We start from the raw sequence: 11,985 nt of genomic DNA, 5'->3' as shown, positions 1-11,985 counted from the left end.
AGTTTGCCTACAACAAAGTTGGAATTGCCACTACATTTTACATTTTAAATCCCTCTGCCCTAATCTTGCCATCGTCTACACATGTATGTGTGCCTGCATCTGAGGCTACCACTTCATGTATCTTAAGTGGTTTCTGGTCCACAAAGATCTTAACAAAACTGTTATTGTATTTCTTTAAGGTACCTCAATGCTTTGTTGCAATTTGATCCAATTATAGGTAGTGCTCTGATAATGAGAGGAGTGGACATACAGAGGAAGTGGTAAATGCAGTGGATGACCGACTAAAAGGTGTGAAAAGCTAGTGTGTAGTGGTTAGTGTGTCCGACTAAAACCTGGGAAACCAGGATTCAAATTCCCACTTGGCCATGAAGCTCACTGGGTGACCTTGGGCCAGTCACTACCTCTGCTTAACTTACATCCCAGGGTGGTTGTGGGGATTAAATAAGGGGGACAACCATGTACCCATGTACACGAACTTGAGTTCATCTGAGAAAAAAGGTGGGTTATAAATGCAATAAATAATAAGACTGAATCATTGCTGGCAGGCAACAGAAAAAAGCAAATTTAAAATTATAGATGGTAAGCACTTATTTTGAAACTTGTTGCTGTTGGACATAGATAATAGAGACCAACATCTTGGAGGTATTGCTAACCTGTTGTGGAATAGCACTTAAGAATCCATAACAGTAATGGTGTTTATATCAATACCCTTACATTGTTGTGTACACAAGTTGCCTTTTAACACCCTATACAGGTAACGTTAAGTGTATGATACTTAATGGCTTTGCCACTACTGGTAACATTCTTGACTAAATCAAAATGAGATTGCTTAATATCAAATATGCATTAATAAAATAAAATCAACTTTTATTCTCTCATTTCTTGTGTTAATTCTCCACTTCAAGTATGTATCTCATCACAAATAAATGAATAACCAGCTTTATTATTATTATGAATGTAACACCCCATACCAGCCTTGGTTTGATTTGGTTTGGTTTTTGTGTGTTTCATGAAGTTGAGCTAGTACAGTACTGAAATCTCAGCTGCTAATTACTCTCTTGTCTTCACCAAGGAAACAGTATTAAATTATTTCCCTGCTTGTGTAAAACTTAAGAGATTAATTTACCTGTGTGCTGCTAAAATTCTAAGTCTTGAAGCAAGATAGTGTAATTAAAATACATAGTTTAGTAGGGGGGTGCAGGTTTTCAGAGCATTATTTATACAGTATATGGCTTACATCAAGATAAAAGGGAGAGTGCATCTGAGATCATGCAGAGTTTATCAAAAGAGAAGGTGAAACTGCAATGTTACAATTAGAAGAAACAAAAAAAATTCCTTGCAGTAGCACCTTAAAGACCAACTAAGTTAGTTCTTGGTATGAGCTTTCGTGTGCATGCACACTTCTTCAGATAGGTCTGCTATCTGAAGAAGTGTGCATGCACACGAAAGCTCATACCAAGAACTAACTTAGTTGGTCTTTAAGGTGCTACTGCAAGGAATTTTTTTTGTTTTGACTATGGCAGACCAACACGGCTACCCATCTGTAACTACAATTAGAAGAATTAGTTTGACGGATGACTGGCTTGTGTTCCCAGCAGCTGCTATTTTAAAAAGCAGCCTACTAACCTTAATACTTGATGATCTGGTGCGAAAAATAAATAACAAGAGAGCTCCTCTTAAAACGCCTATTTTAGTTCTAAAATACGCAGCAAACATTAAGGTTTTGTCCGTTTCCTTTGGATGTACGTCTTGTTATTTTTATTACTATGGCACAGTGGGCGGCTTAATTTTTACACCGTGCTTTGCAGTTTTATTCGCAAAGCGGAATATAAATACTTTAAATTTAAAAATGTATCCGGGACGAGAGGATGGCCAGTGAAGAGAACAGTCGTTAACAGAGAGGACTTCGCTAAACAGCAGGAAAGCCGCGAAATGAACCACATTTATGTTAAAAGGGCGGAAGATACAAGCAAGCATTTTTCCCCGCTCCCCGCCAAAGTTCTCTATAGGTCAGGATATATATATCCCCACACGCTTGGTCGGGTCATTAGACTGCCTGAACTGTACCTGTCTCCCCCTTGGCTGCTTCTGAGCAGAAGCCGCCGCCCCAAGCCTGCGAACTGCGCGGCTCTCCCGTCCCTGCCCAGAGTCCTCCTTGCAGCAACCAGAGGCGCTGCTCTTGCCGAAAGGGTCCTGCGTAAGATGGCGGCGGCGGCGGCAGGGGGAACACGTGACACTCGTTGAGGCACTACCGGCATGGAGGCCACGGAAGGACCCCGCGACGGGGAAGAGGTGGAGGTGGAGGTGGGTGGCAGGAATGGGCTCTCCCCCCACCCCGCGGGGCTTGCTCCGCAGCTCACCTCGCGACGAGGCTGCCGGCTGCCCTCCCGCTGCGGGGTCTGAGCAGGGAAAGCGGCCTGCCAGTGGTTCAGCCTGGGCCTTTCTTTGTGGCGCCGAGAGCCGTGGGAGCAGCGTCGCGGGTTCGTTGGGAGTCCCGGGCTGACGCCTACGGATGGGTGATGGGGATTGCGCTTCCTCAGGGCAACCTGATACACACGCATATTTACATGGAAATAAGTTCTGCTGAGCTCGGTCGGACTCGATTCCTGGCATTAGTCTTGTCATCGCCAGCATTTAATGCCATGACTCATCTCTCCATCCGTTGCGAAGTGAAACTAGAGCAGGCATCCCCAACCTGCGGCCCTCCAGATGTTTTGGCCTACAACTCCCATGATCCCTAGCTAACAGGACCAGTGGTCAGGGATGATGGGAATTGTAGTCCCAAAAAATATGGAGAGCCGAACGTTGGGGATGCCTGAACTAGAGTCTTGGAGCACCATACTCTGTAGTGAAATAGGTGCAACACTTGGATCTCCTAATATTCAAAAGCCTTCTGCCTCCACTGGTCCATATCCAGTATCACTGAAATGATTACTTCATGGTATAAAAGAATACATGTATATCTTATACATGCTGTCAGGTTATATTGGTCCATGTGCAGAGTGCCAGCCGCTGCTGAACTACAACTCCCATTATCCATCCCAATGGCAATGGTGCCTGGGGTTGATGGGAGTTGCGAGTCTGGAAGGTCACATGCTCCTGTCCTGATCTGGCAGAATACCTCCCTGAAGTCCATGTTCCCCTCCATCTCAGACAGTAATATTTCCCGGCTCCATAACTTTTGAGATGCGGCTTTGAACTTGGCCCTTCTACGGGCAAAGCATGTGTTGTACACCTGGAATATAGCCCCAAAGGAAAGGCGAAAAACATGCCCTTTTATTACTTTGATAATAAACATTAATGAATTTCAGCAGGCATTTTACTGCTGGATACTGTGTTGAACATGGCTCTGCTCCGCAGGAGTTACTCTGGGCCAGCAGTGACAGTAACTACAGCTGCATCTTCCATCAGTAGTTTTCATGCTGTCTCCCTAAGGATGGTTGAAACATTGTATGTAAATGGTTAAGGAGTAGAGTGCACAGTACCTACTTTCCAACTGTATATAGCTCCTGCATACTCCCCTACTTGGTGCTGGAACAAAATGTGGGAGTGCTAGTGCTTTTTATGTCAGCCTATGAAAAAAGCAGAAAGAAGCAGTGCAGAATGTACAATAGTGAAGTGCTTTACTGCTGGAATTAAGTGGGAGTAAACTGCTGGTGTTTGAAAATATACGGTAAATGTGAATGCATCTTATGTTTCTTTTACTATAACTCAGAAGAGCAGAATTGCTTTTGTCTACCTCTTGCATATGTTGGTGCATATTTATTAGTAACAGTTCTAGTGGGCACTACTTAGGAATACAGAATCAGAAGTTGATACTTACTCTAAACTGATTTGTTATGATTTTGTTTCCATGTCCTAAGTTGGTGAGAGCAGTGAAACATTTTGAAAAGCCATTAAGTAAAGGCAACAGATTTATTTATTTTTTAATGAAACAAATATAAGACTTGAAATAGTCAGCTGCAGCTGCAAATTGGCACTGGAGAAAGATGCACATCACTTTCATTGAATTAGAGCAAAACTAACTAATGTGAGATATCCAACCTACTGAAACTTGGAGGGGAGAAGAAGGTGTGGATGTCTTGCTCTCCCATAACATCACAAGCTTGGTTGAAAATATAAATGCATGCAATTTCAACATAGAGGTTGATGGTTGGGTGGATGCGTTTGTATATGTGCTCCTGGAAAGTGGTTGTATAGCAGTAATATATTTGCAGATGGGCTCCATCTGCTGGACTGAAAGGAAGATTGAGTTTATGAATACATTGTTTTAAATATATTTTTAAAACTTTCTGCCCCCCAGGAACAATTGGTCATGGTGGAACTGTCGGGAATAATTGATTCAGATTTTCTGGAAAAATGTGATAACAAGTGCAAGATTTTGGTGAGTGTGATTAATACAAATTTCCATCTTTGCAGTTTTTGTTAAGAACAACAAACCTCTATTCAGAACCTACAAAAGTCAATATAGGTGTTTTGCTTACTATAGTCTGGTTTGCGGTTGTTGTGGGGGGAAGTACTGTCATGTATGAAGAATGTGCATATCTTCGTTTTGTTGTGTGCACACGAAGTGGGAAGTTCTGATCAGCTTAGGGTACATAAACACTGTCAAAATAGAGACTGCGTGCTCTTTGTGAATGACAATGATATCTGTAACCTTTCATAAGCGTTACAGACTTCAGCAATTTAGGCTGCGCTTTGAGTCAAAATTACTTGGGAGGTATTTGCATTTAATGATCTTTTTGTTAAATGTAGCCGTGACTCTTCTTTTTATTATTTGCAGGGAGTAGACACAGAGAGGCCCATTTTGCAAGTAGACAGATATGTTTTTGCTGGAGAATATGAAGGTAAGAAAATGTTTTATGAATACTATACTTCTTTTCATAAGCCAGGATCCAATGCACAATAAAACTAGTCATGTGAGCCAAGGCAGAATTATTTTTTATTAGTAGTATACCTTTGCTGTTTTTCCACACAGAGAAAAAGCAAATACATTTAGGCTGATATCCAATTCAAGTGTCCTGCTTGCACAACGAACTTCAACTTGCACAAATGGAAATTATCCTTCCTCCTGCAGCCCCTCCCCCCACGCACCCAAAATCTGCTTAGGGTTGGGGACGCAAGGAAGCAGGGGAGGGGCACAGCGGGGAGATGAGGTAGGGGAAGTCCTGTTGCATCTGCTGACATAGTGTTGGATCTCACCCATAAATTCTCAAATAACATCACAGTAAAAACACCTAAATACAAACATAGGAGATGTTAACATTAACTAAAAGCAGACAACAATTTTCACATCCAAGTTTTAGCTACCATATCTGTTTGCAAATTGCTTTTGAGATTGAGGGGAGTTTTGAGAAGTTTGTAATATGGCATTGGTGTAAACTGATTAAATAAGAAAAAAGGAAGCAAGCAAACAAAAGTCCCCTTGTATGAACTAATCAGCTCTTCTGGCCCTAACTTTTCATACACTTATCTTCTAAATCTATTGCTTAACGAGAGTAGATACCGCTCTTTTGAGTGTTATTAATTTAAAAAGTTACCTGCACTTTCCTTAACAAAATGTTCATTTTCATTCCCAGATACTCTTGGTACTTGTTTGGTGTTTGAAGAAAATGAAGATCATGGTAAGGAAGACTTGTTCTAAGCTTTTCAAAAGCTCAAGAGAACTTTAGGCAGGGGGAACATTGCAAAGAGTAAAGTTACCACTTAAAAATAATCTGTAATTTTTCCTTATACTAGATGCAGAAGGCAACCAAAAAATACAGCTAAAATATAAATGCCACACAATGAAGAAGCTGAACATGACACGGACACTCCTGACTGAGAAGAAGGAAGGAGAAGAGAACATAGGTGGTTCTGAGAAAATTGCTGTTGCTTTCTATAGTTCCCCTTCTAGAAATCCCATTTTGCATGCTCACCAGATTTCTACATGTCATGGATTGCTTCACCACCCTCCTTTGCACAGTTCCTGTATATTGCTTCACTTCTTTCTAACCTCCCTTGTTCATAAACATAACCTCTCTTGGCACCACTTCTACTCCACTTGGAAGTAACTGAGCCTACAAGGAGTTGTGGTTCTGGTACTTTGTTTTAGTGATCCCAGTTAAATCCTGGCCCTGACTTGGTAACATACCAGGCCTGTTTATAAGTTTGCTATCAATAATATGTGCAAAACTCCTTATGTCCCCATCTCCCTCAGCTGGTATTCTTATGGCGTATATGAATGTATTCCTTAACTACTGCTACATGATTAACCCTAAAACTTCCTATTGATGGTGATTATATGCAACCATTAACATAGATTGCGCTTTATAGAATGACATTCATTCTTTTCTTCTGAAGAACTTACCATCTAAATCAAGGCACTGACAAAGAAAGGGGAAGGGACCAAAGGAAAAGGAGAGAGAAAGAATAGATGTGACTAGTGAATTTAATACTACTGTAGTTTAAAAAGTTTTAAAATCCTGTCCCCAACTCATCTTCTTCCCAATTTCTCTCTCTCTCTCTCTGTCAGGTGGTGGTGTGGAATGGCTAGAGCTTAAGGACAAAGATTTCTCATACAGCAGACCTAACATGATTTGCAACTTCTTATATGAGAAAGAAGAAGACGCAGCTGAGTCCCAAGACAAAATGGCAGAAGAATCTGAAGGAGAAGCCAGTGACAGAGGAAGTATTGATCAGGCCTTTGAACCTGAGATGCATCCACACATTGAAAGGGATGGTGGTGCCCCTCCTATGGATGCCACCTCCTCCAAGGCAGTGGACTCTTCTTCAGAGGACAGTCAGGTTATTACTGCAGATAATTCTCCACGTTGCTCTAAAAACTGTAGTTGAGAGATGACAATTAACGGACCTTCTTATTGTTGTATACCGTTGTTTTAGAGAACTCTTTATGACCGATGGTTTGTTTACATCACATATGGAAGAACTGGACCCTAAATCTGAGTGCTAAGTAGTGTCATCTTTCACAAATCAGGAACTACGCAGCTAAGTCCCTGTTCCCCACAAGCCCTTTTACTTTCGGTGATCCCCCGCTCACCACAAGACCACACTGCACCATTAGCCACTTCCAAAACTAAGCAAAGCATGTTGTGCAGCAAGGAACTGATATTCAAAGGAAAAAATAAATCCTATCAGGTAAATGTAAGGCCTGAGGCATGTCTACCAGACATGCTGGACTTTGGCCCTTGTCTAACATCCCTGGCCTCAGAAAAGCAGAGGGCCTGAGGAAGAAATAATGTCAACCCTGATTCTTCTCAAGTGTGGAAGCAATTTTTGTTTTACAGTTTTACTTCTATAATTTCTGTTGTAAAATAAATGTTTACTGTCTTCAAGCATAAATGCAGACTGAAATTTATATCTTATATGTTGAATAGGCAGTGGATTTATTGTAAACATGTAATAAGTGTTTTCTCCTTCCGCACATGCTATGCTTCACTCCCACAAGGAATTGGGCATTGTTGGTACGTTCACCATTGTTAGAAATATCCTGCAGCATCTGTACTTTCTGCATCAGTTTCTTACCTTGGAAAAGATGTGGCATGGTGTCAGAAACATATATGATATCCATAATTTTGTGTTTTATTGATCGTAAACATATATATCTATATCAATGTGCAAACATAAATGTTGCTTTCCCCTCCACACTAACTAGAATCTCTTTTGAAAGCACTGCCAGTGCAAAAGATTGAATAGGAAAAAAACAGAGCAATTAACCATCTGCTTTTATCTTTTCAGTTCTTATGAATCTAATTTTTGCAACACCAGCAGCTGCAAAAGAACTTTAGCAAGCACAATCTCCAGTTTTTGGTCAGAGAGATGTCCTGTGCCCACTACCCTCGCCGTCCCATGCATAACATTTGCTAGTGATTCTAGATATGCATTTGTTTCTTTGTTTCTGAAAACAAACAAGCATAGCAAAATGGCTTTGTTTTAATTTGTGCTTGTTTGGTCAGTACCACAAGGACAGATTAAGAGTTAGTGTCTAACCACAGGAGGCAAACACAATACTGTTTTAACCTTCAAATTAAAATAAACATGTACCCTGTGTTCCAGTTAATTGCTAATTATATATATATATATCACCCCCCCACCCCCAGCTCAGAATATCCATTCTGCCTTTCAGTATCAATTTTACCATTTAAGGAAACAGAAGTATTACAGTGTCTAGCAAAGATGAAATAATGATATACTGATATAATTACAGATCACATGTGAAGAAATGTGTCTCCATATTCTCATTTGCTTCATCATTACTATATCTAATAATGAGCTTGGTAGTCCCGTGCTTATCAGCAGGACAGCAAAATGGAGCCACACACAGATAAGGTAGGGTTTCTACACATTTGGCAGACTCCCCAAACTTGCAGAAACATATTGGCTTGCAAATTAAAATGGAGCAAGAACAAAACGGCATGGCAACATGGAATGTTGAAGGAGGTGTTGGGGGGAAATTGGCATGACAAACCTCCTAGCTGTTTATATTACCTTGGGAGCACCAGATGATCACTTGGTACTGTGAGAGTTCTCTTTTGAAGTATTACTGTAACCTGACTGTAATGTAATTTTCCGCAGCAGCTTTCACCAAGCTGCTGGCCTTCAGATGTTTTAGACTTCAACTCCCATCAGCCCGATCCAGCTTAGCCCAATGGTCAGGGTTGATGGGAGTTGTAATCCAATGATAACAGGACGGCACTAGGTTGGCAAAGGCTGCTCTACAGCATTTTCCTGTCTACTCGCTAGGAAGGCTTGCGGGGCTTGCATGACAAGAACATAAGCTGAAAAGAGAACTAACGTAAAATATAATTGTTCTCAAAGTGTTATGCTTAGAACCTCCAAGAACACATTGCAAAATACTGACTCAAGCATCACTTCAGCAAAGCTCCTGAAATAATGCTTAGAGCCACTTATAAACCTACACCAAGCATTGCCTGGAGGCTGCCAACTTGCACCTTTTTTTACATTATCAAAGTCTTGATTTGAGAGCTTTAAATAAAACAATGAGCCTGATTTGCTTGTGATGGTGAACTTTGGTCCCCCAACAGAAAGATAAAAAGGTAAAGGGACCCCTGACCATCAGGTCCAGTTGTGACTGACTCTGGGGTTGTGGTGCTCATCTCGCATTATTGGCCGGTTCATGTGGCCAGCATGACTAAGCCGCTTCTGGCGAACTAGAGCAGCGCATGGAAACGCCGTTTACCTTCCCGCCAGAGTGGTATCTATTTATCTACTTACACTTTGACGTGCTTTCGAACTGCTAGGTTGGCAGGAGCAGGGACCGAACGACGGGAGCTCACCCCGTCGTGGGGATTCGAACCGCTGACCTTCTGATCGGCAAGTCCTAGGCTCTGTGGTTTAACCAACAGCACCAGAAAGATAAGCCACTATAAATACTATTCTCAAAGTTGTAAAACCCTCTTATCCATGTGCTTGGCTAGTTTTAGCACACTGTTTTTTTATATACTGAGGGGGAGGTGAAGCAAACGTGGTTGCTGAGAGGCTGCTCCAACAGAAACATGTCCCACAGAGTTCAGTGCAGCCTACTGCCAAGAAAGTGTGCATAAAGCCTAACGCTATGCATGCTACTTGGAAGTAAGCCTGACTGAGTTTAAAACAACATACTTTAAAGCAGAGCAGTAGCTACCTGTGGGGTGGGGGTGGGGGTGGGGCTAGCCAGGTTTCTTGCTGTAGTGAAGCCTCCAGAGGGGTGCAATTGAGGCTCCCAGCCTGTGTGTGTATGCTAATGCACATGGGGGGGTGCCATATGGGTATTTGACTCGGGTGTGTTGTAAATAAAAAATTGCCCTTTTCCCTTATGGGGTATCCAATAGCCCATATAGAGTCCTTACATAGGTTCCCTATCGTTAGGAGAAAATAACAGAGGCCAACCAGAGAATATCGAGAAGCAAAGCAGCTAGTAAGCTTCATCTTTATTGATCTGTTGCAACAGGGTGCTCCCCTCACACGCAGGAGAGGAGGAGGACCCCCAAAATTGCTGTGCAAGGGCTTATAAAGACTTTTGAAATTCCCATCCTGTAGATCAAGACCACCCCCAGAAACATTATGCATACATCACAGAAGGGGTGTAACCTAAGACCACCCCTCAGATACATCCCATCTACATCACAGAAATTTAAATGTTGTTTTTCTCCTGTCTCTTGTTTATTTCCTGTCTGGCAGGTTACTTGATTGGATTGCCTTGGGAGCCTGGCCATTCTTTTGTAATGATAAGGCTCACACCCTTATTCAAACACAGATTAAGACAGGATTTGTGAAGGAAGAGACAATGGGGAGGCTTTTCCATTTTGACCTTGCAGAGAAAACATTTGGTCAGTTTAGGAATCAAAATGGTTCCAGGTTGGTCTTCCTGTGTTGAACTATGTATGTGCGGTTATGAATATTACCATATATCTAAGACCATAAAATTCCTATCACAGGTGCGATAGGGCCTAGTTTTGCCCCTGCTTAAATGATAAAGACTCATCAAAGTACACATACCTGTAAGCAAGTACCATTGCATTTAGTATGCTTGACATCTGGGTAACCACAGGATTTCCAGAGGGGTAGTTGTGCTAGTCTGAAGCAGCAAAAACAAGCCCTTATGTTTAATGACTAACAACCTTATTGTTGCATAGGCTTTTCTGGACTTAAAAAGATTATGCCATAACAAATTTGTTAGCCTCTAAGGCAGGAATGGGAAATGTATGGCTCTCCAGATATTGTTGAATTCCAAAACCGAACAATCTGAGGTAGCATGATCAGTGATCAGGAATAATGGAAGTCGCAGATAAACATCCTCTGGAGGGGCCACGGGTTTCCCACCTGTTCTTTGGGTACTACGACCTTTTGCTGCATATGCAACCATACATTTAAAGCACATTTCACACCCACATGCATCAAATCCTGGGAACTATAGTTGGCCCAGAACAACAATTCTGAGCACTCTTAGCAAGCTACATTTCCCAGGGTGTATACACAGCCGTTGTTGTTTATAACTGCAATAAGGCTAAGAAATAAGCTAATTTGTAAAGAAGCTGTAGGTAGAAAAAAAGGCAAAACTTAATTTACTTATGTCTCCACTTTCTCTAGCTTGATGTTCAAAGCTCTTCCATTTTTCTGGTAGTACTGCAATATCTATAGTCTGGTCAAGCAAAACATTTTACTTGTACAATAGTACAGTCCTCTGCACTTCTACTCAGAAGAATGTCCCACTGAATTCAGCAGGTCTTATTTCCGGAGAAGTGGGTGTAGGATTGCAAACATAAATATATCTAGGAGCAGGCCTAATTTGATTGAATGGTGCTTACTTCTCAGTAGACAGTATTACTCTATGGGAGGGTGAGGGTCTTCCAAGCAAAGTTTTCTCACCTCACCCCATTGATTTGGGCAGAGGCAGCAAAGTGGAGAATTGCCAAAATAGACACTGAACTGAAGGAGGCAGAGAAAGATAAACCTCTTGGCCCTGCTGGCGATACAAATCTTCCCACCACAGTCTTCAGTCTTCAGAGCCGCATATCAACTGATAAGCAGAGATAACTGAGGAGGGGTGTGGGGTTAACTTGATTTCAAAATGCTGTAGACACACCTATAACTTAGCCTAGAAGTTGGCCAAGAGTGACTACAGAGCTAAAAAAAGGGGTTAGCTGATCATGCTGTATACACAACTGCTTGGGAGTAAATTCTGTTGAATCATAGAACTGTCCGGTTGGAAGGGACCCCAAAGGCCATCTGGTGCAACCCCCTGCCATGCAGAAATCACAACTAAATCTCATTTTTGCGTGGTGGTTTTGTGACTCTCCCAGTCACCTTCCTGCTCCAGGGGAGAACTTAAGCTTGCTTTTGAGTAGGCATGCATTCTAGCCTGAAAGCTTGAGGCAATAAATTGAAAGAAAGAGATTAAGTCTTTCAGACTCTTTTTGTTGATAGCTGTCTATCTTGGGAGACAATGGAATAGTGTGCCTTCAGGGGTCAGCCAAACTGTTGGAT

At 41.8% G+C, this 11,985-nt stretch overlaps 1 protein-coding gene and 1 long non-coding RNA gene across 3 annotated transcripts in view; both read left to right on the top strand.

The window, feature by feature from the left end:
* LOC144327279 (uncharacterized) overlaps positions 1-11,985 on the top strand; it is a 218,423-nt gene that overhangs the window by 97,267 nt on the left and 109,171 nt on the right. The window lies entirely within an intron of this gene.
* Positions 1,883-7,341, top strand: GTF3C6 (general transcription factor IIIC subunit 6). Of its 2 annotated transcripts, none has more exons than XM_028723184.2 (6): positions 1,883-2,304; positions 4,304-4,384; positions 4,784-4,847; positions 5,580-5,624; positions 5,740-5,850; positions 6,515-7,341. In XM_028723184.2, the coding sequence occupies exons 1-6, from the start codon at positions 2,257-2,259 to the stop codon at positions 6,832-6,834; spliced, it is 669 nt and encodes a 222-aa protein (XP_028579017.2). In that variant the 5' UTR covers positions 1,883-2,256; the 3' UTR covers positions 6,835-7,341. The 2 variants fall into 2 exon arrangements, with proteins under 2 accessions (XP_028579017.2, XP_077782216.1); XM_077926090.1 differs by lacking the exon at positions 1,883-2,304 and adding an exon at positions 3,328-3,437 and having other exon boundaries at positions 4,306-4,384.

Source organism: Podarcis muralis, chromosome 3 (assembly GCF_964188315.1).
Source record: "Podarcis muralis chromosome 3, rPodMur119.hap1.1, whole genome shotgun sequence".
In the NCBI taxonomy this organism is placed as follows: Eukaryota; Metazoa; Chordata; class Lepidosauria; order Squamata; family Lacertidae; genus Podarcis; species Podarcis muralis.
Note: the sequence above shows the minus strand (reverse complement) of the source record. Positions and strands in the feature narration are given on the sequence as shown.

Excerpts from the sequence above, each read along its gene's own strand:
- GTF3C6 (XM_028723184.2), top strand. The coding sequence starts at position 2,257 with ATGGAGGCCACGGAAGGACCCCGCGACGGGGAAGAGGTGGAGGTGGAG. Across the intron at positions 2,305-4,303 it reads GGGAAGAGGTGGAGGTGGAG|GAACAATTGGTCATGGTGGA; the intron begins GTGGGTGGCAGG and ends TCTGCCCCCCAG. Across the intron at positions 4,385-4,783 it reads ATAACAAGTGCAAGATTTTG|GGAGTAGACACAGAGAGGCC; the intron begins GTGAGTGTGATT and ends TATTATTTGCAG.